At 38.3% G+C, this 25917-nt stretch overlaps 5 protein-coding genes and 1 long non-coding RNA gene across 14 annotated transcripts; 4 read left to right on the forward strand and 2 right to left on the reverse strand.

Moving 5' to 3' along the window:
* The first annotated feature begins 153 nt into the window (after positions 1-153).
* On the forward strand, positions 154-1370 carry LOC109858600 (60S ribosomal protein L22-like). The gene is made up of 4 exons (XM_020436027.1): positions 154-262; positions 519-653; positions 893-1014; positions 1172-1370. Exons 1-4 carry the CDS (start codon positions 254-256, stop codon positions 1317-1319), a joined length of 414 nt encoding a protein of 137 aa, XP_020291616.1. The 5' UTR covers positions 154-253; the 3' UTR covers positions 1320-1370.
* Positions 1371-1658: 288 nt separating this feature from the next.
* LOC109858610 lies at positions 1659-2785 on the reverse strand. The gene is made up of 3 exons (XR_002250635.1): positions 2678-2785; positions 2085-2131; positions 1659-1835 (listed from the first exon to the last, which is right to left on the reverse strand). It is a non-coding gene; the product is annotated as an uncharacterized LOC109858610 (long non-coding RNA).
* A 1029-nt stretch (positions 2786-3814) lies between these two features.
* LOC109858618 (gamma-aminobutyric acid receptor-associated protein) lies at positions 3815-6940 on the forward strand. The gene is made up of 3 exons (XM_020436052.1): positions 3815-4150; positions 5816-6013; positions 6111-6940. Exons 1-3 carry the CDS (start codon positions 4061-4063, stop codon positions 6174-6176), a joined length of 354 nt encoding a protein of 117 aa, XP_020291641.1. The 5' UTR covers positions 3815-4060; the 3' UTR covers positions 6177-6940.
* Positions 6941-7075: 135 nt separating this feature from the next.
* LOC109858624 (putative ammonium transporter 3) lies at positions 7076-9635 on the forward strand. The gene is made up of 11 exons (XM_020436067.1): positions 7076-7332; positions 7425-7710; positions 7785-7942; positions 8033-8144; positions 8210-8415; positions 8501-8632; positions 8723-8818; positions 8896-8984; positions 9084-9173; positions 9288-9375; positions 9449-9635. Exons 1-11 carry the CDS (start codon positions 7200-7202, stop codon positions 9613-9615), a joined length of 1557 nt encoding a protein of 518 aa, XP_020291656.1. The 5' UTR covers positions 7076-7199; the 3' UTR covers positions 9616-9635.
* Positions 9636-10053: 418 nt separating this feature from the next.
* LOC109858623 (origin recognition complex subunit 4) lies at positions 10054-18891 on the reverse strand. Of its 5 annotated transcripts, XM_020436062.1 has the most exons (7): positions 18776-18891; positions 17125-17178; positions 11545-11896; positions 11139-11465; positions 10566-11057; positions 10321-10473; positions 10054-10237 (listed from the first exon to the last, which is right to left on the reverse strand). In XM_020436062.1, the coding sequence occupies exons 1-7, from the start codon at positions 18808-18810 to the stop codon at positions 10076-10078; spliced, it is 1575 nt and encodes a 524-aa protein (XP_020291651.1). In that variant the 5' UTR covers positions 18811-18891; the 3' UTR covers positions 10054-10075. The 5 variants fall into 5 exon arrangements, with proteins under 5 accessions (XP_020291651.1, XP_020291652.1, XP_020291655.1 ...); XM_020436063.1 differs by lacking the exon at positions 17125-17178 and having other exon boundaries at positions 18776-18889; XM_020436066.1 differs by lacking the exons at positions 17125-17178; positions 18776-18891 and adding an exon at positions 13263-13316.
* On the forward strand, positions 12497-22322 carry LOC109858621 (synaptic vesicle glycoprotein 2B-like). 5 transcript variants are annotated; one of them, XM_020436057.1, is made up of 12 exons: positions 12497-12634; positions 18210-18489; positions 19785-19932; positions 20012-20192; positions 20313-20634; positions 20723-20881; positions 20970-21058; positions 21158-21322; positions 21404-21523; positions 21590-21810; positions 21886-22048; positions 22115-22322. In XM_020436057.1, the coding sequence occupies exons 2-12, from the start codon at positions 18226-18228 to the stop codon at positions 22293-22295; spliced, it is 2013 nt and encodes a 670-aa protein (XP_020291646.1). In that variant the 5' UTR covers positions 12497-12634; positions 18210-18225; the 3' UTR covers positions 22296-22322. The 5 variants fall into 5 exon arrangements, with proteins under 5 accessions (XP_020291646.1, XP_020291645.1, XP_020291649.1 ...); XM_020436056.1 differs by lacking the exon at positions 12497-12634 and adding an exon at positions 13400-13676; XM_020436060.1 differs by lacking the exon at positions 12497-12634 and adding an exon at positions 14172-14424.
* The last annotated feature ends 3595 nt before the right edge of the window (positions 22323-25917 follow it).

Raw genomic sequence — 25917 nt, forward strand, 5'->3', positions numbered from 1 at the left:
TTCATTAGTTCCAATTCCTGTATTTCCTGCATTTCCTCCATTAGTTCGTTCCATCTTGCTTAACTGAACACAGCCCAGCCCTGGCCGTTCTCAGGCTTCTCTCTGTCCAAACTAATATATGTACGTTCCTGGCAGTTGTAAAATGATTACAGCGCCACCTACCGGTAGTTCCGTTTAGTTTTGTTAGTTCCTCCCTAACTTCTCTACTCTGGTTCCCTGGTTGAACTCTTTCGTTCTTTTACAATACGCAAACATGGCTCCGGTAAGTTTTGTTCCACTCGAACACGATTATTATTCGCAATCATGGCAGAATCAATCCGAAATAATATTACAGCCGGAAAAAACGCGTTTGCTTTGTCACTTGCGCTGTGACGACTTTTTGTTTTATCTCGAGATTAATTTAATCGAGCTGGATTTCCGTGCTGTCATCGCCCCGTTCTTCTAGACGATTTTGCACGTGTCTCTCGCGAAACAATGTTGTCGTTGGCGAAAAGATTGTTACGTTTGCAAATTTTCAGGCGCCGAAGAAAGCCAAAGGTCCGGCTAAGAAGCAAGTTCTTCGGGGCAAGGGACAGAAGAAAAAAGTGTCCCTGAAGTTTACAATTGATTGCACTCATCCCGTTGAGGACAACATCCTCGACGTGACTAATTTTGTAAGTTACGCTGGATTATCTCATCAACGCGCTGTTTCCTTTCTTTCTGCTTATAAAGAATTTTATCATACAGATGACACTTCTGTCTTTTTTTTACAAAACTAATCTAATATAACCTCACACACACACACATGCACGTATATATATATATATATATATATATTAATTTGAACTAGATGTTCCATTCCATATTTTGATGCAGAATTGTTGAGATTAATTGTCACAACGATGATTTGTAGGAGAAATATTTGCAAGAAAAAATCAAAGTCAATGGTAAAACCAACAACTTTGGTAATAACGTTGTTCTGGAGAGAAATAAGATGAAGCTTACCATCAATAGCGATACTGACTTCTCTAAGCGGTGAGTAGTGTCGTATGTTTGATTAGGTAATTACTTATGATAAACACAAGTTGAAGAATAGCTTTTGTGAATATTAGAGATATCGAGCAACCGTCTTACTATAAAAAGCTACAGAAAGACCGATATTTGCACTAATTTGCAAACTATGTTTTCATAGGTACCTCAAGTACTTGACAAAGAAGTATTTGAAGAAGAACAAATTGCGCGATTGGTTGAGAGTGGTATCGAAAGACAAAGAAACATACGAATTAAGATATTTCCAGATTAACAGCCAAGAAGATGATGACGAAGAGGATGCCGAGTAATACAGTTTCATCTGTACATATTTCCTTTAATAAAAAAAATTTAAAAATCTACTCCCCTTTTATTACCTTTTTCCGTGAGTATCGTTGATTTGACGTTTATGTTATTTCCAAAATCTTAAAACCAAGAATTATCTTTTAACAAGAATATTTTATAAATCATCTAAATATAAATTCGCACAATTGAAAGATCACATCCTCCGCTATCTTCTCTCTTTATCAGATGGTGCAAATATTCAAGTATTTGAGAGGCTGGATTTGACATAAAAAGAATAATTTTTACAAGTTTTATTTATTAAAAAGTATAAACAATACATATATGAAATATAGTATATATCAAAGTCTATAAAATGAGTACATATGTGCAAGCTTTAATTTTTGTAACAAGTTAAATATTACTAAAAAAAATAAGTAATAATAATTTATATCTGGAAGATACACAATCTCTGAAACATTCCCAATTGTGGCAGTCTTTGAAACAAAAAACAGACTTTTCTGGTATTTACCTTTCTCCTTCACCTAAAATTTATGTACAAAAAACAGTATTAAGATTTTACTTCTACAGGAATGTATAATATAGTGAAAATTTTATAATTATCAGTTCTTCTTAGAGAAAACATCATTGTATGTCATTGTATATCAAAAAAATCATCATATTATAAAATATTTAACAATAATTCTCAATATCAGTTTTAATTGAGCAATCTTGCGATAGAATGAAATAAATCAATATGAATAAGAGAGAGAAAGAGAGAACGGAATATATACTTTTTAAAACATCTCTGTTGCCCATATATAGCAGCACTTCGAGTAATCTAAAATAAAAAAAGATTTTAATAATAAAGACATTTTTAATTTTAAACTCGTTTAAATTAAAAAAATATAAGGTAATATTTAAGAATTAAAAAGTTCTGTTGGAAACTTAGAGAAACGGCTCCAGACAGCATCGTGTGGATTCCGAAGGCAAATTTCCTTATTACTTTACCTCCCACAAGCATTCATGCTCAACCGAAATGCAAGGTAGAGGCATGCCAAAATGAGAGGGTATTAAATTATTGACTTTAAATATATATATGCTCTATGTGTATTCCGTAACATACAATAAAAAGAATTCGAAATAAAATGTAATAAATAACAAAAATAAACATTTAAAAAAATTCATTTTGCTCACGTGGTCGAATACATCTAACCTAGCGCGGTTTTGATTTTTCTTGCTATAAAATATTACATATATCCGCGTAGTTTTCTTACTAGTTGATATGCGAAAATTTTAAAACAAATATAAAAATACATAAGGTAACAATATTGAAAAGAAGAAATCATAGAAAAAGCCAAGAAATGTTTTACTTATGTGTTCTCACCTGTTCATCCTGACTATTTCCTGGAGGTTGATTGTGCAGATTGTGCATCATGCAACGTAAAGCCTATGTCACACTACGGATTTGGATTGAAATTGGATTGCAATTTGGTCAATCAGAGCGAAGATCAGTAAACTTAGGATTGGTTTTCTTTCTTCTGATTGGTCAAATTTCAATCCAATCTCAATCCCAATCCGTAGTGTGACATAGGCTTAAAGAGCCGTCTACAATGGAGAGTTGTAGGCCGTAATAGTAAGAAATTGACCAATCACAGACAAAGCACAGAAGAATAATCGATTGTGATTTGTCAGTTTCTTACTGTTACAGTCTAAAACTCTCCATTGTAGACGACCCTTAAAGGTTCCAAAAGTATGATCCAATCAGAAGTGATTATCTCTCAACTGTGTGCAACTATCGAGTTGTCTGAACGCACCTATTATGATTCGAGAAAAGGTAGTAAGATCTTACCTTAGGCCGGTATTCATAGTCGAATCTTATATTTAGGATCGTCTTAAGTTTATCTTCAGATGCTTTGCAGCCAATAAAATTACTCGCGCATGATCTGAAGATAAACTTAAAGCCTATGTCACACTACGGATTGAGATTGAGATTGGATTGAAATTTGACCAATCAGAAGAAAGAAAACCAATCCTAAGTTTACTGATCTTCGCTCTGATTGACCAAATTGCAATCCAATTTCAATCTAAATCCGTAGTGTGACATAAGCTTAAGACGATCTTAAATACAAGATCCGACTATGAATACCGGCCTTAATGATCTGTTTCTCGAAATAACGATTCTTTCATAGTGATATTACGTTTCTTTCGTTTCTTCCGTATTTGCTTCGTGCGACACTTCTGACATTTGTTGAAAAAAAATTATATCACCGTATTTCAGCCAATTTTTTCACTTCTAGATAAGTTTTCGATAACTTTATCTAGAAGATATCTCCCAAAATTGGTTCTCCTTATTGGTTCTCAGAGGAATTTATCCAGAGGATAGCTATCGAGAGGTATGAAGAAATCGGCCGTTTGTCGATTAACGGAAAAATCGGCAATTTTCGAGAAAACGATTAGAAATCGAAAACCGAGATGGGCCTATTTGTTGACGGCGGAGACCGTATGTGCGCAGCGTGAATGCGCAGGTCGTAATGCGCATCGCGGGTAATGCGTTAGGTGATTTGTTGTGTTGTAACAGTGTACCACAGTGTACTCTCGAGTCTTTCCGTGTCGTCGGTTGTCGTCGTCGTCGTCGTCATAGTCATAGACGTCGCCAACTGTGTGTCAAAGCGATCTTGTCGGATATAATCGTCGAGAAAAAGCGTGTAGCAGCAAACGTGAGTAACGCGAGCGAATCGAGAATAGAACGTCCTCGCAAACGGGGACAATGAAGTTTCAGTACAAAGAGGAACATCCTTTCGAGAAAAGAAAGGCCGAGGGCGAGAAGATACGTCGGAAATATCCGGATCGAGTGCCTGTGAGTATTGCGCGAAAGAGCGTGTGACGTTCTTTCTGTTTCGTTCCCACACCTGTGCCCCCGAGACTCTCTCAGTCGCGGCGATAGAACGAATATCACGATCAGAAAAAAATCAACATCTTGCCAATTTTATTACCGCGGAACAAAACGAACGTAGCAAGATCAAACGATTCGATCGCTTTCTTGCGACGCGTTTCCCTCAAAAGTTCGGAGGAAGAACTCCAAGGTCTCGCGCGCGTTTCTCTCTTTGCTGCGTCATAATCGTTTTTCACACGACTCCGTCGCGAACGACGCGTCATTGCGAACGCGTGCGGGGACTCTCCTGTTTGTCCACATCACGAAATTACGCGAATCACGCTCCTTTCTTCTCCTACACACTCCCCTCTGCCCGTATTGATCTGTTACGTATGTAACCGACAATGTTTTTCGTCCTGACATTTCCGTATTTGGCTCTTTCTCTCTCTTTGTATCTCTCTCGTTACTTGCTTTTCGAAAAAAATATAGAAATCTTTGCAGAGTAACGCCGCAAGGGTTTACCTCACAGTCAATAAAAATAAAAAATAAAAATTTTAAAAAAACCTAGACCAAAAACGTTCAACGAAAAACGGTACATGTGTCGTTTGATATTTTTTTCTGTTTACATCGAATTTCTTTTTAATTTTTTTTTTTTTTTTTTTTCATCTGTTGTGTATTGTGACATGATGAACTTTAGACATGATATAGATAAAATCTCTTTGTCTTTTTACCGTGAGAGTGAGTTTTCTCAATGATAAATCAAAAGTCCAAAGTTTCTGTTTTGAAACTTACCTGAGTCTTTGCTATACAGTGTTTTTATAAAGTACCTTTTTTCACTTTAGTTTTTTTTATTGCAATGTCGCGCAATTCGGTCAAATTGTTATTCTCCTTCAGTCTCTTCTTCACTCTCTGGACTTTAATTGAATTTTAAATTGAGAGAACGACGATTTTCAATATAAATAATAATCTTGTACCACATTTTAAATTTAAATTTTAGCAAGAAAATTAATTAAATATAATTTAATATAATTTAATTATATTAAAATTTAATTACTAAAACTACTTTTTTTTTATTTACTGGTTATCTGTAACAAAGAATTTTTTTTGTGACATTAGAAATCTAACCTCTTTCGAATCTGCTTCAATTTGGACGCGTCCGTCGATTGATAGTTTGAAAAGGAAGAAACAGAGATTGTTTACGCGTATACATGCATGAATCATCTTCGATCATATGATGAAAATTTTGCAAAGTCATTTGCGATACACGCGCGTTCATAAATATTTATCCGGACTAATGACAGGACTCGAACTTAGACTTAATCCTGTTATTCAATAGTTGGACGTTATTCAAATCTGTCCACGTTTAATAAAATGCATACTTTGAAGTTTGATTCGGGCAACTGGCCAAAGATTCGGTTTACTTAAAAATTTTCTTAGCAAGTCAAATTTTCTCGTTAAATAAATAACTTCAAAGGCTGGAGATATTGGTTAATTTTGTGTTTGCAATAGCAGAACTAATCAACGTGTATCCTTCTTAATGCATACTGTGAACAGAATATTATATTTTCGAAAATGTTTAAGAACGAATTTGTTTTTGTGTTTTTATATTTTTCAAGATGTTTTAGACAAATGTGACAAATGTTGTTGTAGGTGATAGTTGAGAAGGCGCCTAAAGCTAAGATCAGTGATTTGGACAAGCAGAAATACTTGGTACCTTCTGATTTGACTGTCGGTCAATTTTACTTTTTAATTCGTAAAAGGATTCACTTGCGTCCTGAAGATGCTCTGTTTTTCTTTGTCAACAACATCATTCCACCAACAAGTGCCACCATGGGCTCTCTTTATGCGGTAATATAAATTTTATACACTTGCAACAAATAATATTAGTTGAGTGTAACGCTTTTTGAGTTTTGTATATGCTAATTTTCTTTCCAACTTTAATCAGGAACATCATGAAGAGGATTTCTTCCTATATATAGCATACAGCGATGAAAATGTATATGGTCATTAAATTTCTTGACTTGAGCAAATTGCCAAAACAACTGAGGATACAGCAACAACAATCTACCACTCAACAATTCAACAACGTAGTCCTCATAGACGCTTTCAAAAAACAAAAAAAACCGTGTATACAAAATTATATCTATCGACACTCTATTGTGTAAAATTTTATGTCTTGACGTTGCACACTGTTTGCTTCCCCTTCACCTAAATTACATTTGTTCTTTACTGATGTGAACACGCTTCTTGTAAATTTCATTCTTTCTACATGTACTAATGAAAGAGGACTTGGTTTATTATAGAACCATAAGAAGGACTATATTCTGCGTAAAGAAATTTACGTGACATTACGATCATGTGTAATAATATTTGGCCATCCATTAAACAAACAAAAACAGAGTTAATTAAATTTAAAAAAATGTATTGTCAGACGTCGTTAATACTTTTGTTTCGCTACATATATATTATTAATTTTACGTCAAAGGAAACTGCACTTCATCATCAATGTTTTCTGAAGTAATAGTAGTAATGTCATACTATAAATTGTCATATTATAAATTGGACATGTGGTATATAAACAACACAAATCCTACGTGATATCATTTACATCAATTTAGATTAGTGTTAATATAATATGTACATGATTTTACCGTTAATCGAGTTTTGAAAAAATGAAGAGAAATTGGGTGTGTGCGAGCAACTTGGAAAATTTTCTGTAAACGGCTGGAGAAGATGTAAGGCCAATAAAAAAAATATCAAAACGCGATAAAAAAACGACTATGTATTTTTTTCCCCGTTTTTTTCTTGATTTCATGTTCTTCATCTTTTTTTTCTCTTAATAGATTTCCTTGATCGGTTGTGCTGACAGAAGCGACGACGTCAAGTAACGTTTTTCCAATGTCTTATTTTGCCCGTCTTATCCTGAATTTTTAACTTGTTTGTCACAAGTACGCTTCGTGCTCTATCAATACTCAAGAAACGAAGACGTCGGCAGTCGATTTTCTATCGTTGGGGAAACAGTTTAATCTTCGTCATGAATGTGAGTTATGAAAAGAACGGCACTAATGTGACCGTTGACAGATATATCAGCTCAATATACAATCTCGGACAAGAGGACAGCAATTGGATAGTAACAAGCTCGTTTATGATTCTCACAATGCAAACAGGTAAAGTCACATTTGTTGCAAAAGTGTTTTATTATCTTATCTCGATTGAAACGTAACAAATTAAAAACTCATTTGTGCATAAAATTCCGTAGGTTTCGGAATGTTAGAATCCGGCTGTGTGTCTCTAAAAAACGAGGTCAATATCATGATGAAAAACGTAGTCGATATCGTCCTGGGCGGTCTGACTTATTGGATCTTCGGGTTCGGATTTAGTTTCGGCATGTACGAACCGAATAATCCGTTAATCGGCATCGGAGGTCTGCTCATAGATCCTCCCGTTGATGACGAATACATGGGTCCTATGTGCGCCGCGTTTCTGTTTCAATTGAGCTTCGCCACCACCTCGACGACCATCGTCAGTGGTGCTATGGCCGAACGGTATATTTTATTTCGTATAAACGCGACATCGTATCGGGTAATCGGTTGTATTTCTGCGCATATTACATTTCTAGGTGTAACTTCAAAGCGTACTGTCTCTTTTCGTTTTTGAACACTATCGTGTATTGTCTGCCGGCCGGGTGGGTATGGGGCGATCACGGGTTTCTTAAGCGCATGGGAGTCGTTGATATCGCCGGCTCGGGACCGGTGCATCTCGTCGGCGGTGTTTCAGGTGATCAAAAGTATATCAGAGCGATATCTCCCGTGATCATCGATTCAATTTGAGAACATTACATTAATCCATTTGTTTCGCCATTTATAGCGCTTGCTTGCGCTATCATGCTGGGTCCTAGGATAGGAAGATACGACAACGGAATCGATCCCCTACCGCTCGGATGTCCCGTGAATGCAATCATGGGTTTATTCGTGTTATGGTATAGAGCACATAATATCGCTATTTGTCGCGATGATCAAATGAAGAAATGAATGTGAATCGCAGGTGGGGCTGGTTAGCGTTTAACAGCGGTAGCACTTACGGAGTGACCGGCGAACGATGGCAATACGCCGCTCGAGCGGCTGTTTCGACAATGATGGGCAGTATGGGGGGCGGTCTGGTCGGGTTGGCGTTCAGTTTGAACAACCCAAATGGAATTGACATACTTAGCCAAATAAACGGTATTCTTGGATCGCTCGTTTCAATTACCGGTGCGTGTTTGTTGTCAATATGTAAACAATCGGAAAGAGAAAATATATCAAATAGAGTTAAGTGTTAATCGCAATATTGCGTTAGGTGGGTGTTTTCTATACAGAGCTTGGGAAGCGATGGTAATCGGCATGGTGGGCGCTTTTATCACTTGTACCGTGATGCCACTGATGGATAAAATACATATAGACGATCCTGTTGGCGCAGCTGCCACTCATGGTACGTTTGTTTGCGTTCGCTCGCTGTCAAAATTTTAGTACAGATAATTTTCCGACAAAGTTACGAGTCGCAACAATAAATGTTCGTTAGGCGCAAGTGGTATCTGGGGAGTTATCGCGATCGGTTTATTTGCTGATAATCCGTATCCTCTTGATACTACCAAAGGAAGGAAAGGTTTATTCAAAGGTTCGTGCACAATTGTTTCGCGCAGTTTTTATCTCTAATTTTTTAATTACTTATCTCACATTAACATGCTCTTGTAGGTGGTGGCTGGTATCTGCTAGCGGTACAAAGTTTATCCGCGCTTTGTTTAACAGTTTGGAGCTTCATTAGCTCCGTTGTACTATTATGGGTATCATACGATTTCATATCTATCTAAAGAAAAAACATTTGTGTGTATATGTGTGTACAAATATCGAAAAAATATAAAAACTTATTTTTCTCTCTGCAGATCGTAAACAAGATAATACCGATCCGAATGTCGGTTTACGAAGAGGTTCTCGGAGCGGATCTTGTCGAGCATAGAATACGTCATTCAAAAGTACAATATTTCTTTATATTTTTAATTGTTTGATTTTTTTAATTAATTTTTATTTGACTTTTCAAACGAAGTTTTACTTTTACAATTCGTCTAACTTGTGCGATTTACTCGAAGATAGGTGTGAGTCGCGCCATGTCGGCGCTCCGACCGTTCACTATGGAGAAGACATTGAAGAACGTACATCCAGTTGGCATAAATCCCGGTAAGTCGCGTTAATTCGACGATTCGAGACGTCCGTCGAGACGCATGATAACGCATACATTTTTGCGACACAGGTCATGACTCGTATCTTGTTCAGCATAAAAAAAGAAAGTTGAACAATTTTGCAAAATCTGGAAAACAACAGTTGTCGAGGAAGCTGATGAAAAACGTTTCTCAAATCAAAACAATCGCGGACTTGACAATATCCGCGGAAAAACCGCAGTTTGCTTGGATAAATTAAGGAAATAAAACAAAGAATCGATGAGATATTTATGTATACTCATACTTTTTTTTTGTTAAAAAAATTTATTAAAAACGTATAAACGCACGTGTAGATTCCAAGTTCGTTGCATTTTAATTTTGTCCGAACACTGCGTTAAAAACACACGTGATGGCTCCGGCGCACACGATGTTGCAAAAAATGTTTTTATAATATAAATATTTAGACATGTATTTTCACGGTTTGATGTATATAAATATCGATGACGCACGCATGACACACACACACACACACACACAAAATTAGCGAATATGACACAAACAGATATGATAGAGCAACCTTCAATATGATAGTCTATGGTCACTGGTATCGTGTCCAACTTGTTCTAAGTGCGCAATTTTATAGAACACACAATAATATGAATATATACATGAAATGGCATGAATATATACATGAATTCGTGGCTATGTACGTGTATATTTTATATACTGCTTGACGCCCATTGAGAAACTTCCGTGGGAAGACTTGGATAGTTTTTCAGAGCTTCCATAACTTGCTGTGATGTTAATGTGAATTTGTAATACTGATATTCCTTTTCGAATTTCGCGTGTGTACTTCCGACTGGTATCAAGATCTCTAAATTCTAAAAAACATACGCACTTTATCTATCTCCAAGTATTTTATAGCGAAAAAAAATTATCAACACACGGAAGACAACACTCTTACCTTAATGTGTTCGAAGGCTTTCATGATAACTGGTCGCTGAACAGACTGTATGGAGGAGTGCTGATTCACAAATTTAACGTAACGGTTGTAAACCGCCTCAAAATTCAGCGGCTCGCCATCGAAAATCTCTGTTTCGTGTTTCATTGCTATTATCTGCGATAAAAGCGAGAGATTAAAGCGTTTACTTTTTTTTATCACAAAAATAAAAGAAGAGAATTAGAAACATAATCATATTATCGACGTACTAGACATATTTCTAAAATAGATAATCCCTCGAGCATCAGTAATCTGTCATCTTGGGAGAAGAGTTTACTCGCTTCTACGAAATCGTTCGCCTCCAATTTCTGATGCTTCTCGGACAACGTCGAGACGACCACCGCGAGGAAATTTCTGAAGCTTCGCTCGCTCACGTCGACGTAATACATTTTCTTGAGTAAGTTCACTATCGTAGGATTGTCAACTAAACCTTTAACGTACTCATTCCACTTGGATCCAAATTGCGGATCTATCGTGCAGTCCTCGTATTCCTGTTCTACTTTATTTACATTCTCGTCGTTAGGTAAACTAAGAAGATCACAAAAAAGTTCGAGTCGGTCATCGAACGCGGATTGTTCCGAGGATGACGTATCGCCGGGAAACAAGAATATCTGGCGATGAGAGTATCTTGACTTGACTCTTTTCTCCAACAATTCTACGACGTCCAATCTACAAGTTACTCCTAGTACACATATTGGCACCTGCAAAATTGAAGTTTTTCATCAGTGCTGAATTTTTCACACAGTGCACGATAGTCTTCTCATCTGCACTAAGGTATTTACCTGTGCAGATTGTGCGACATCAAACAGATTGTACAACAATGTCTGATTGTGATGTCCACAGAACAGATCGAACTCGTCAAGTACGAAGATGACTGGTTTGGAACGCTTCTTGTCGCCAGATTTCAAACAATCCAAGAGAAAGCTCAGATTTTCTGCAAACGTGCCAAAAACTTTGTCACCGACCACATTTTCCAACTGCATCTGACGAGTTAGATCTTTCAGTGCCAAACGGTCGTCAGTGTGAACCAATCCATTGAGATTCACTATCATCGCGTTGTCTTTGAAGCTTTTTAAAGCTGACAGTTCCTTTAAGATACTGTTAACGAGCTGAAAATATACACAAGTGAGTTTATTATTATTGCAATTACGCTACGTTATTTACTATTATTTTCAAAAACAATTATACCGTAGTTTTTCCGCTGCCTCTAGGTCCGATTAACAAGGCGGAATTGCTCTCGCCTAATTCCACAGTTTGTTTCACCAGTTCCAACACGTGCAGCCGTTCTTTAACGTGATGCCTGAATTTCGTTTCGGGACACATTATTCTGCGCTTCAAGTACTTCCGCGTGAGCAGAATCATGTTGTCTTGGAAGTCGATTGCCATGGTCTTCTTTTTACTCATTGTGTCTCTTCTGACTTTCACGTACTTGAGAAAACTGACTAGATTTGTGAATGACAAGTTTATTGAGTATTTGAAACCTCCAACATTTTCGCAGACCGCATCAAAAATCGATGAGATACGAACTCTTTGATATAATCTGCAACAAAATTAGTTTTTTTTTTTTTTTCATTGTCAACAATTCAACGTTACACACAAAACATACAAATTGTTTTCGTACATTGTATTTTGTAAATGCTTTGGTTACGAATTACACGAAAGTAATCACGGTTTATTTTCGCTTCACTCGTCAGACAGCGTTTGACGCGTTTCACACAAAAATATAACCTGACCGAAAGTTCAATGGCTGCAAAAACGTCTCTTTTGTATGAACTTGCGCAAGTTGACGAGATTAAATTTTCGGTCGATCGTTCGGTGACGTACGTTTTTTAATGCGAGTTACACGATGCTACTTAAGTAGCAAGAGACAACTTGGTTCTAGCTTAAACGGGTGTGATATTCGGGAAGTAACGGGAAGTGATGTTTAGCAACAAACATGGATGATGCGGCGCGCTGAGAAGGTAATTTAAAGAAGTGTTACACGTCTTTTTGTGTTACGCGTTTGCAATTTGTGTAGCACAGCTACGAAGTAACGATAACAGCAATGGACAACAGTGGTGAGTGATTAATAAAATGTTAAAGTGCACGCTGTACGTACAAATGCCAATGAATTTATCAGATAAATCTAATTGGGCAAAATTTGTAGGTTATGTGTAAATAAACAAATCGTGGACGGTTTGAATTTTAATTTCTACGTTAGATAACATCAAAGAAATGACGATTCTACAGTGGTTAAAAGGCAAAAGAAACAAGATCTCAAGTCCGTGAAACACAAAAGGTACGAGTATTATTTATTTACAACAAGTGTAAGAGTGATATTTACAAGTTTGCCATATAAATATTACATTAATTAATGCAATTTTTATAATTTCAAGAAAATTGTATAAAATATATGATAATTCTGATAAGTTTAAAATCTCAAACGTTATCAATAGAAGATGATTTTTCACACAAAAACTTTATAAAACAATTAGCGAGTGTAAAATAATTCTGCACTTTCTCTTATATCTATAAAAAAAAATCTTTCATCAATAGCTTATCATATGAATTGTGCAGGCCAATCGGCCATAATACGTATGCTTCGTTGCATCCGTTTTTACAACGAACTTTTATGTAGAAATGATAGAAAATATTTATTTGCTTATCAGTGTATTACTTGGGACACACGTTCGCACACAGATGTACTTCGCCCGGGATTATTCAAAAAGTTACGTCTAAAGGAGCTGACATAATTATCGGACTCCGATAATTCGCGGAGGAAAGTCCTGGTAGGGGACGAAGGCGCTACGGCTCGTGTCGTGACGGGCGTCGCGACGCGAATCGATAGATACGCGGCGCAGGCGGCGTGTCGACGGCGCGGTGTGTGTGCGTGTCGGAGGAAAGCCCAGTGTTGTTTCTTCTCGTACCTCGTGAAAATGTCACCGGTCCGATCGTCACTCACGGGCTGTTGCTGCTACCGGGAGCGACCACCGGTGTCCCTGACGTGGCCGGCGCGGCGCGCAATCGCGATATAAGAAATCCGCGGCGAGATAAGCGGGACGACGAGACGCGATCTCGCACATTTGGGAAGGCGCGTCGCGACTGATCACCGCGTTTCGCAGACTTCGGCTGGGAATCGATCCCTCTCGACAAAAGAACACGACCAGAAACGCGCGAGTGAAGCTCGTCGGCATCCCTTCACCGACATTCGTCGAAGAAAAAAAGGTGTCAACTCGCACGAAATCCCATTAGTCCACATCGAGGGAGGTTGCGTGAATCACACACGAGCGGTGACAACAATTCACGCGAGATCGAAGATCGCGAGATGGTCGCTGGTTGAGGTAGGTCCCGGCTACGAGAGACACAAAAAAGGAACTCTTCGGTTCTTCTCAAGAAGTCGCCGATATATTATTTATGTATGCACGCTCTCTCTCTCGTTACTCTTCCCGTTACTTAATATATCTGTATTGTACTCGTTTTCGTGCAAATTGCAACAAATATCAAGAAAATGAATATATCGACGTAGCGATGGTAAACGCGCAATACTGGTTTCTCGCTTGCGTTCGAAGATCCGCGCGCCCGCGTCTCTCCCTTCGTCACCTCTTGTGTATAATGAGATATAGTTATGTAAAATTATTCTCGTGTTCGATTCTTCCTGTGTTTCGCACTTGTGTGCCGCTCTATCGGTGCGATGCAGCCAGCAAAGCCGCGTGTAAGGCGACGGTTGAACTCGCGGAGTGAGACTTTGATGACGAACGATCGACGTCGGCTGTTGGCGAAGAAGTGCGCCGCGTCGCACGGTGCTGAATAAAACAGTAACCGACTACTTATTGTCCCATTCGCGGATCGAACTTTTCGAGTGCCGGAAGTTTCGCGTGTTGCAAAACAGTTTCGCGACGATGGTCTCTGTTGGCACGACGAGTCGACGAGAGCTTTGATCGACGTGTGTGAGTTTGATCACAACGCGCGTCCCAGTTATCTCCACAACTCGGTGAAATTCTGCGAAGCGAAAAGAAAAACGGAACACATTTTTTTATCATTGGGAAGGTGCGGTGTATATTTCACACAGCGACTTCCTATCAAAACCAGGTGGGTGATTTACGCGCGATCGCGATAAGAACGCTGTGTGATAAGGCGGCGGCACTAATGATATTAATTCGTGCGTGACGAAGCCGCGTCGAACAAACGCTCGCGCGATCTGTGGCGTTTTATTCGATTATGATTTCTTTACGGTTTCTTTTTTTTTTTTTTTTTTTTTGTTCTCGTATCTCTGCGATCTTAAATAAATAACAAAGCGCGCGGGAAGACGCATCAATCGCGATAAGAATTCGATCACAGAGATCACGGGAGAGAGAAGTTTAATTACAATACGCGAATAAAAAATTAAACAAATAATTTATATATTTTAGGATTTGTATAAATTGTATATTTAATCTGTTATTATCAAGAGATGTCATTGTTTGTACCAATAAGTTTAAGCAATCTGTTGCACGTTTTCGAATCGCAAGAGTTAGAAACATGCGTTAACATGCGGAACAGATTTTCTCTTTTGTTTTTGATTTTCTCGTTTCGCGAGCGTCGGTTAAAATATAATACAAGAGAGGACTGAGAAATCTCAGAATTTATTTGTAGCGGACAATATTTTCCGCAACAGAGCGACCAATTTCGCACGATAATCGACATAAATTTACATGCCGCGTCCAAGAATAAACTTGATAAATTGCGTGTCCCGCGGTTCCCTCTGAGTTATACGCGCGCTGCTCGTTTGGCTCGTGTTCATCAACCGCACTTATCTATGCATGTCGCGTCGCTTCCACGTGCGATATATTTGCGTCGACAGCGTAACGGCGATAATGAAACACGCAATAGTGCAGATCTAGATAATTGTATCGGCAGATATGAACCATGTAATTAACCGTTGGTTTGGTTTCTATCTTCAATTAACGCCGAGTTTGAATCGTTAATTGTTCGTGTTATACAACTTGATATATTGCCATGCGTAAAGGTTAGTTTTTTTTTTTTTTTTTTATCAATGGAACGTCTTTGAAATTAAATTGCCGTCAAGGTGAACATCTCTCTGTGTGTGTGTGTGTGTGTTGTGTGTGACTGAAAACTTTATGTATCTTCTCGCGCACGATATAGAACGAAGTGTACATTTGACAAATTTTTGATCTGAGTTGGAGTCGATTTTCTCCGTAATGAAAATAATACCGGACGTCATCCGTCATTCATCACGAATAGTTTCAATTTGCATCGTTAAGTCTCTTGGCAAGTATGTAAATGTAAACCTCACAATCTAACGCAATCTTTTTCTCTCTCTCTCTCTCTCTCTTGGTAAACGACGAGGTAAAATCGTTTTAAGAGTTTAATCAATCGGGGAGTTGTCGCGCGTGCCAGAGAACAGCCTCGTTGCAACTACGAACACGCTGAGAGAGCGGGAAAAAAATCGCGCTTCGGAAGTTTGGCATTTCTCGAGCCGAGTTTAAAACACGAGAGGACATATATATCTTCTCGGATTCGTCGCGAGTAAATACAAAGGTACTTAAAGGTCAAAAACGCTAATGTGCAAGACACCGTCGCTCGTTTCAAAAATAACTGACGACGAGAAAATAGAGGACTTGCAAAAACGCGGTCGCGCCGCGACCGTGACTGTCGCGGCGACATTGGCGCTCGCGCGAGGTGACACGTGCGCTTGTGTTCCCCACATTCGGTCGACGTCGCCGTTGTACGTGCACGTACATATACAATACATGCACCGCGATGCACGGAAAATGTGTATATACATGAATACGCGCGCTACGGAACCGTATAATCGGTTTCGGATCGATAAATCGTATGCGGTCGCGCCCGTAACAAAAGCGCCGACGCGTTTCAAAAACTGCCCCCGACCGGATCGTAAGATATACACACCGCCCGTGTTTATAAAAAAAATACTCGCGAAAAACGGACCGCGATAGATGCTTCGATGACAAACGCGGGCGCCTACATCCGGATCGACGTAATGTCATCTCACCTCGCCAGGATGTAATTTTAATACCTTTTTTTATTTTTTGCGACACACACCGCTCGATGACGCAGCACCGCCCGTCTATAGTGTTTTTACCAGTTGCAAACCGTTGACGTAATGCCGCACCTTTGCACCTGAGATAAAAATTGACAGAGGCCGATTGCAAGCATCTCTTTGTCGGTTTCTGCTTTGTTGTTACCGCCAGCGAAACGTTAAGTGAAATTTGTATAAATTTTTTTTTTTTTTTTAACGCGAGAGATAATACGAATAAAACTTCGCGTACGACACGCGTTATCTCTCCCCGCGATTTCTCTCTAACTTTGTCTTGTTGTCAAGGTTGTTTTAATGTTTTCTTTTTTCTCATAAAATTTGCATAAAATTCGCATCTTAGTTTCGTTGGCGAATGTTTTTTTTTTTTTTTTTTTCTTTGGATTGGATATTTGCATCGTGTGTATACATTTTCAGCACGGAGTGCTGTCGCGCGTGTGTATGCATATACACGGTCAATATAACAGATCGATGATTCAGCACGGACACGCAAAAGGGAGCCTGTAATAAACGCATTGGCCGGTAGTTCTCTCGCATTAATTCCGGGAATTAATCAGCCTTGGTAAAACGCCGCGACCTCCGCGTGTTTCAGCGCGAGCTCATAAACGTTGAATTACCCCCGCCGCAGAACGTATAAGCGCACGCAAACGTTGCTTAGGTTGCTTAGGTTACTTTGACGATTGGTTTAAGGTCAACTTTAAGGCAAAGGCTTACGTACGTACGTACATACATACATAAAGATGCGCGAAACCAAGGACTGGCGGCGAACGATGGCGCGTGTAAATCGTCTGTAAAAAAAAGAAAAAAATCTATATCGCATGTACAAAAAAGTATGTTGCAAGAGAATAACTTTGACAAGAAAAATACACAAGTAAAATTTGACATAAAAAAAAATGGTACAGAGAACAAAAGAGTATCTGTATCAAGTTGGTTGCGAAGACGCGCCAATTATGTCACACATTTTCTTCTGGTGGAACTTTAACGTCTGTGTTAACAGTCCGCATTAAAACACACGACATAAGGTCGTAAATGTCAAATCTTTTACCGGTCACGAATATCGCGATATCGCACAGTGTGTATGTGTGTGTGGTCAGTGAACCGCACTTATAGACAAAGAGACGTTACAATTACATGCAAGACGTGTGTGTGTAGACGCATATATGCCGCGCGTATCTCTCTCTCTCTCTCTCCACCGTCCGCCGCGCACGTGCGACGAATTTCACACAACCGTGAAGCGCCAATGTCAGACCGGCATTGTTGTTACTACAATACAACAACACATGTCCCCAATACTTAGATTTTTATTTACACGCGCGCGTCTTTTTCACACGTAGGGTATCTCTCATTTGCAATATCAGCGTTTATTTTCTGATAAACGCAGAGATTGCTCTCTCGTTCTTACTCCGTCTTGCGTTCTACTTCCGGCTTTTCTGTTTCTCAAGCGTAAATATTGACTCATTCTCTCTCTCTTTCTCTCTCTCTCTCTCTCTCTCTCTCCGGTTCTTTTATCTCAAACTCGTATCTTATCTGCAATAATGCGGTACGCGAAAAAAAAAACGTCCTGTTCTATCTTTTCGCGTCGCCGCGAAACGATGACACTGCGCGCGGTCTCAAGTTCGGTTTGCCGAAAATTATATTCAGGTTGAAAAAAAAAAATACACACACGTTTGTTGATCGTAATTAGCGCGTTTCATATCGTTTTAATATCCGATCGAGATCGAGAACACCAAGTGACCAACGTTATCAAAGGATGGAATTCAATTGATTCATATTTGTTTTGTTCCCGTTCGCGATCATTATCTCGTTTATTTGCTTCCAGATGGTTTCTGGCAGTGATGCCCTCATCGGAGGAGGAAAGCCAGTGGCTTGTTGGCAGTGGGGGCGGCCTCGCACCCTCCGGTGGCAGCGCGACGAAAACGGGCGCGGGCGAACGCGGCAATAGAACCGGTCTCTACACCGAGGAGATGACCCAACAGCCGTCGAACGTCACCACGGCCGGCGTGAACTCGGCCTCGGCCGATTCCGCGGAGCACGATCTCATCGACTCTACCGCGGACGCGACCCTTCTGGCGCAATTTCACGAGGACGCCATCAAGCAGGTGATGAATCATCATATGAGAGATATTTCAATTTGTGTGTTCGTTCTCCACAGGAAGCTCTTTGTTTAATCGAGAAGCGCAATCTCGCAATTTTTTCATTCTTTTTGATATAAATCGTTGTAATGTATAAACGCAATACGCGACGCGTGAGAGAAATCCTAAAGCAATTTGAAACCAAGAATCAGCAGTGCAATCGGTTTTCGAATTCGGAGGTTATAAACAATTATTGATCAAACTACATCTTATTATAACTATGCGTATCTTTTATTTTACTTGTGTAAATTACCGTAATCGTCTCTCTCGTCGTGTATACACGCACATGTACTACATATACATCTGCGGAGATAGATGATAACCATGAGTCACACTTTCGACTTTCGCTCGTTACTTCGAGAACAGCACGATTTTTGTCAATTTGGATTTCCGACGAATTATCGAAAGATATATCGAAGTCGTTTGCGCGGGTTCCGGAGTCGATCGATTGCCGCGATCGCGCCAATGTGGCGGAAACGCGGATCCGACAGCTGCTCGTTTCGTTCGTTTTTTTTTTTTTACGAGCGGAGTATCGAATGCGGTATAAAAATTTTGTATGCGCGACGTGGATACGCGATCACAACATAACCTGGATGGAACGGCGTCGTTTTTTGACGTTTTGTTTGTCAACATTTGTGAGTGACAGTTCTTCTGTCGCTCTCCGCGAATACGCGCTCTTCCTCGCGCTGGCAGAACGGACAAAGTCATGGACGAAGTCCTGAACGAATCGATCGTCAAGACGAAATACACATCGCGAGAATTGCCGAACTGTTTAAAGGATTTTCCAGTAAATAGTTTTTTTTTGTTTTGTTTACTTGATTCTTCTTCGTTCTAGGTTATGTCGATAGTCCCTCTCTGGGTCTGGTTGCGCGCTTTCGTGATCTCAAATGTAAACAACACAAATAAAATAACAACAATACAATTTAGATAAATGTTCAATCAAGATGTTTGTTAAAATTGTTTACGTTAGCTGTATTACATGTACATATTAATTTTTCACCGAAAAACACTTTTATATTTGCTCATGACACTTTCGATAGATGTTTTTATTTTTATTGTTTGAAAAATTATTTACACAAATCTTTTGCTTTTTATTTGCTGATATATATATTCACGAAATATTGAAAGAGACTTGGCAGCTTAGTATCTTTTATTATTACAGCAATACAAAAAAGTTTAGTTTTATACAAAAGTATTCTATGTGTGTGTGTGTGTGTGTGTGTGTAAGAACAAGTTACATAACAGTTATTTTAATGTTACAGGCTGGAGTGGGTTACTTCCAACTGTTTGCTGCTTTCTGTACAGGATTAAGTCTTGCAGCTGATACTGTTGAATTTTTTGTTGTTCCTTATATACTGCCAAGTGCAGAAGTTGAATTGTGCATCGAAGACAATGAGAAAGGATGGCTTGGTAATTTTTCAGTTTTTGTTTTTGTTTTTTTTTACATAAAATCGATCTCTGACAACGACTAAATAATTTGATCTTTCAGGCAATATTACTCTTGTCGGTCTTGCACTTGGTGGATTGTTCTGGGGTGGTTTGGGAGATAGACTGGGAAGACATAGAGCTCTTCTCTCAGCTATGTCCGTACATGTTCTATTCAGCGGTGTCGCGACATTTATGCCCACTTACGGCACTTTCATGACGGCTAGATTTTGCTCAGCTCTTGGGTACGCAAACTTTCTTTTTTTTATATATATATATTTTTTACACGTTGACATGCCATTTAAATAAACACAACAATTTTACTGATTATATTATACAGTATTGTTCGATGTATTCTGTTACAGAGTAGGAGGAGCTCTACCGTTGGCGTATGTATATCTTGCAGAATGCTGTCCGCGATTAAGCAGAGGTCGTTGGACGGGAATACTCGTGGCGGCATGTGCACTTGGAGGTGTTTATGCCGCTCTTCTGGCTTGGGTGGTGGTACCCACGACAGGAGAAATGGTCGTTCTGGAAAATAAGGAACACTTCAGCGCCTGGCATCGTTTTCTGTTATTGTGTTGTCTGCCGGCGGTGTGTTCCACGGTCGGTCTTATCTTTTTACCAGAAAGTCCGAGGTATCTTGTAGAGGCCGGTAGAGATGTGGAAGCCATGATGGTTTATCAAGTACGTGTAACATAAACAGTTACGCAAAAAAATCGAGCGTTGTGTTTTCATTGTATTTTGTATTCATCATGACAATTTAATGTTTTAGAGGATATACAAAAAGAACAACGCACGGAGAGGTGGTACAGGTGCTCAGTATCAACTCTCTGAATTGGAACTTCCAACTAAGAGACCCCGAGGCTTGGCACCACCATCTCCCAGTAGTCACACTAGCGTTTTAGCGGACATAATATATTCGATTGAAATGGTAAATATGACAGAAAATTTTCTCGAAGATATTGTCACGTAAAGAGCTATATCTCTATAAAATGAGGTAATTGCATTTCTGCTCATAGTTCTGGAATTCATTTTTGGAGTTATTTGCGACACCTCATTTACGTGTGACGTTGGTTTTGTTGATTATCTGGTCCGCCGTTTCATTCAGGTAAATGTTTGTAGTTAAGAAAATTTGTTTATTTATTGGTTTGATATTTGTTAGTAGTAGAGAGTTTTCTTAAGACTCGTTTATATTTATGTTGTACAGTCTCTACGGTCTCATGGTATGGTGTCCCGAGTATCTGAAACGTCTGCGAGCGATAGAATACGATGCTCATACTGAAATCTATCTAGGCAAAGAATATAATGGTACAACGTTTACTGGCTCTTGGGAAAATCGTCAGTACAAAGACTCTACATTTTTAAACTGCAAGTAAGTTATTCTAGCATATTACATAAATATAAAATAATGATGATGTGTGCAACTTCAATAATACTTTCTAAATATTTGCAGATTTACTAAAATGGTATTCAGTCACGTTGACTTTGACAATTGTACCTTCCAGTCAGTAGAGTTTACTAGCATTAAGTCTAGCAAAACCCATTTTAGAGACAGTGTGATTGTATATTCGAAGTAAGTACATTAACGTGAAATTTTTATTTGTTTATATGTAACTGTGATCACGGTATATTGTTACAGATTCGTTGACACAGATTTATCCGCGCAAGCTTTTACTAGATGTAAATTGGAAAATAACACAGAACTGAGTTTAAGTGGACCCTGTCCAACTCTTGATTTGGATTACAACATTTACATAGAAGAAGCGTTGCATGCTCATCTCGTTGCTCAATTGGCTTACGTGCCTGCTGCCGCGCTAGCGGGTTTGGCACTCACCGTTCTCCAGCGGCCAAAATTAATTGGTCAGTTGACAGTCGTTAAAGAAACTTTAACAAATTTTTAGTTACAACTTAACGATCCAATTTTCTCACATCCAGGTTTCTCACTCTTCTTCTCTTCCGTTACCGCATTGTGTCTGATACTAATCCGGAAAAACAGTTCCGCAGTTCTTGGTTTCGAAGGGGGTTTTACGGCTCTTTTCGCCATTGGATGGACGTCGCTAACTTTGGTCACAGTCGAGAGCTTCCCCACGCACTTGCGGTAAGACAGAGTAAAGTTAATTTAGCGCAGCTAGAAAACTGACATTTCCTCGTGTCTTTTCTATAGGTGCACCGGTTTTGGGCTTATAGCAGCAGCTATAAGAATATCGGGTCTGATAGGAACAACGACATATCAGACATTAGTGGGCGAACCATTAATTGCGCCCGCATTATTGACCGCACTGGTGTTAGTGATCGCCAGCATTGTAACTTTTAGATTGCCTCACACTCATACTGTCTTCTTATAAGCTTTTCATTAGTTAAAAAAAAAAAAAGAAAAAATAAGTCAGCGTGTATCTATAATTAAAAAAATTGTTGTGGACATATGGAGCAAACTCGTAAAGAGGCTTCGCAATTTGAAGATTCTGACAGATTTTCAGAGACGCATCAGAGGCAAAGAAAGAAAGTGCTGACCTTTTGTTCTTTGTCCTTAAACGTTTACTCGGAGAAATTAATCAAGACATGTCAATGATCTATTCATATCGAAAGGGAAGAATTTTTTTCTTTAAAGACAAGACTTTGTACAAAGTGACATATCTCTTAAGTGATAAACAAAAATAACTTGCAAATAATATTCGAAGTGCACAGGACGTTCGTGACAACCGTAGCTTGCTAACACTGAGGTCCCGAAGAATGAAAAGTACTTCTGCGTTGGGAAAACGTGAGCGAAATAACGCAATAACGCGTGGATAGCGCTAATATGTTTATAGCGAGAACGTTCGAGAGAATCCGAGATTAGCTGGTGTTTCCATGTGTACAAGAGATATTTACTCTGAAGAATTACATAATTATTTCACTGTTTTATCTTCAATATTATATGGAAGCGTTGTTTACGCGAATATTGATCAAAGAGTACGCGTATATATGCGACTATTTTAATAAGGCGTACGCCAGAAAACGTGTCAATTTTAATAGACGATGTCATCTGTAATAATATATCTTATATATATATATATACACATTAAGAAAATTTTAATTAGAGAAAAATATATCGGCAGTGCAGTTTGATATATAACACAACAAGAGTATTATTCGAGAAACAAAACGCTCATAGAATACGCATATAGCTGTTATTTACTTTTGATCGGTAGATTAAATAAAATATCAGTGCATGAGACGAAGACTTTCGATATATTCTGAATATAATTTGCGGAAGGTACGGATATTGGTTTCTAGCGTGATCACGTTACGTTATATGATGAATATCCACTGCACACAGATTACGACAATCTGTATGTACAACATATCATCTACGCCCTCGCGAGGGAACGCACCTCGCGAGAAGAAAAGTACGATCAAGTCGCTTTACACGCGAAAAACATTCCTGTAAACGGGAAATGACCGAGCAATTTGTATTATCAGTACTTCCGCTTTTTACCGACTTATTAGCGCGCATTAGATCTACTAACTAGACGTTTTTGCTAATTCGATAAATGAGGGAGAAAGAAAGAGAAAGAGAGAGAGAGAGAGAGGCGTTATACGTGTAAACGCTGCCGCATGAAATCTTAATTCCTAGATGAAGACTTTTGAACAGAAAAAAAAAATAGAGAAAAGATTCAGCTTTATAGCGTAAAATAAAAAAAAATAAAAAAAAAAATATAAGAGATTATCGCCTCTAGTCAACGTTTTAATTGTCTCTAAGCTTACAATACGATCAATTATGAACGTGCGTCTGATTTTCCAGCCACACGTATATTATATATATGCATATACACACATTAAAACGTAGAATTATTTTCTACAAGAAACAATATTATACTTGTCTTGACTATAAAATATATATATATATATAAACACGCAAAATGTAATATCTGTCAATCCACAACACTTGGGGAAAACTTTGCTAAAGTTTTATTGTCGATGAATGAGAGAGACAACGGGTGACAACGGGCAAACTGAAAGAACATTTAAAAAAAAAAAAAACAAAAAACGAGTTCCTTGAAAGAAAGGGAGAAGCAACGTATTTCTAGGCAATAAGAAAACGAGAAAATTCGATGAGCGATAATCGCAGGACTCGGTAAACACACTTTGTCGAGTCTCTTCAAGAAGTTTAAGACAGGACAGCGAAGATCTATTGTCGGCAGACTTAACGAGATAAAACGTTTCGTCCTATAACGGTAGGAGTGAACTTTTTTTATATCAGACTGTTAACGATCGATATATATATATATAACAAATTAATTATCGAGACTTTACGTCTCGTTGAAAAGGAAGGAGAAAGAAGTAGAAACGAAAGAAAACTTTAGAATTGGCCGACACGTGAATGCACACATTCCCAATAATCGCTTGAAAAATCGATTTCATTTAGTTTCGATGAGAACTCTAACGAAAATCCTTCGTTTCTGCTTGGGAAAGATAAAACACACAGTTCGTCATTAAACTTTGGAGCGAGTTTTGTCGGTATCGCTATTGCACACAGAGATACATTCGGACAAAGATTGGGATTCGAAGTTAAAAGCACGTTCATGAAACCTCATCGTTGGGACCATGTGACGCCAGATCCTCTTTTTGAATACTGGAATTTTAAACAAAGTGTAATAATGCTGTTTATANTTTNTTTTTTTTTTTTTTNNTTTTTTNNTTTTTNNTTTTTTTTTTTTNTTTTGAGGTGCAACATCGACGCCGACACCTCACGCCAGCGCTCTTCACGTATAATTAATAATTATTATTCTACTACAACATTCAAGTTTATATCTCCATCACCCGCGTAGATATATACATAATATACAATATATTATATTTTACTCGACATATCATATTTATGAACAAGCACTCTAGATTCGTAGGTCTTAGTCGGATTTATTGACTAAGAAACAAAATAAAATAAAATAAAAAAAAAAGACACGTAGGAAGATACGTAAAGTCGATTGTGCAAGATGAACAAAGTAGACTGATCGAGTATAGGATTTCTGTCAAGGTTACTGTGTCCTGAACTTACGTTTCTTTTAGGCGAATTGCGTTCAATACCGATATATAGCGCGTATGTAATTTTTATTTTTAAACCACGAGATTATCAACTGATTAAATTACAACTATGAGACGAAACACACACAATCCGATTACCGTACGCGCATATCAGCGAGTACTCGATGTGTGACTCTGTCTGGGAAATACGTTTCACGTAGTTTTCCGCACATTCGTATGGTCAATTACGCCTCTTTATTTTGTAAATCCGAAAGGATTCACGCGAATTACAACACAACACTGTATCTGTATTTACTTAATGATCAATTGATAATCGCCGTGCCACAGTGAGACTGCTCCTTGTTAAAACTAAAACTATTTGTTAATTAAGTTAAGGTCTTTTATGTAATCGACGATCACAAACACAGACACACGTGTATACACACACATAATGACGCAGGGACGGGGGATGTAAAATATATATATTTTATTTCTTCTTTATAGAATATTTACACAAATCTGGTCGTACATTTTTTGACTAGGCTTTTGATCCTTGTGATAACGGAAACGATATTTTGAAACAAGATTTTTACGTGAGATTGTAAGAAATGTACAAGTGAAAAAATGACATATTTTTCAAGACCGATATTTCATTTAACTGCACATTAATATTAACGCTGACCTTGTTGATACGCATAAACTTAAATATGTGTGTGTGTATGTAGATTCATGTTACAAAAATATATATATATATGTGGTATGTATAATATATTTGTCCGAGAACTCGACACACATACACGTACGTTAAGTGAATTATCGGTCTCTAAGTTGTTAATACGAAATTTTTACAACCATTTGAGAAATTAATTGCAAAATTTGTATAATTAATTTTGACGAATGTGACGGAAGTTTTACACAGCAATATACAAATGTATATGTTACGACACTATCAGTCAGAAACACAAT

The sequence above is a fragment of the Pseudomyrmex gracilis genome, unplaced genomic scaffold, assembly GCF_002006095.1.
Source record: "Pseudomyrmex gracilis isolate BER0280 unplaced genomic scaffold, ASM200609v1 scaffold_214, whole genome shotgun sequence".
NCBI lineage: Eukaryota > Metazoa > Arthropoda > Insecta > Hymenoptera > Formicidae > Pseudomyrmex > Pseudomyrmex gracilis.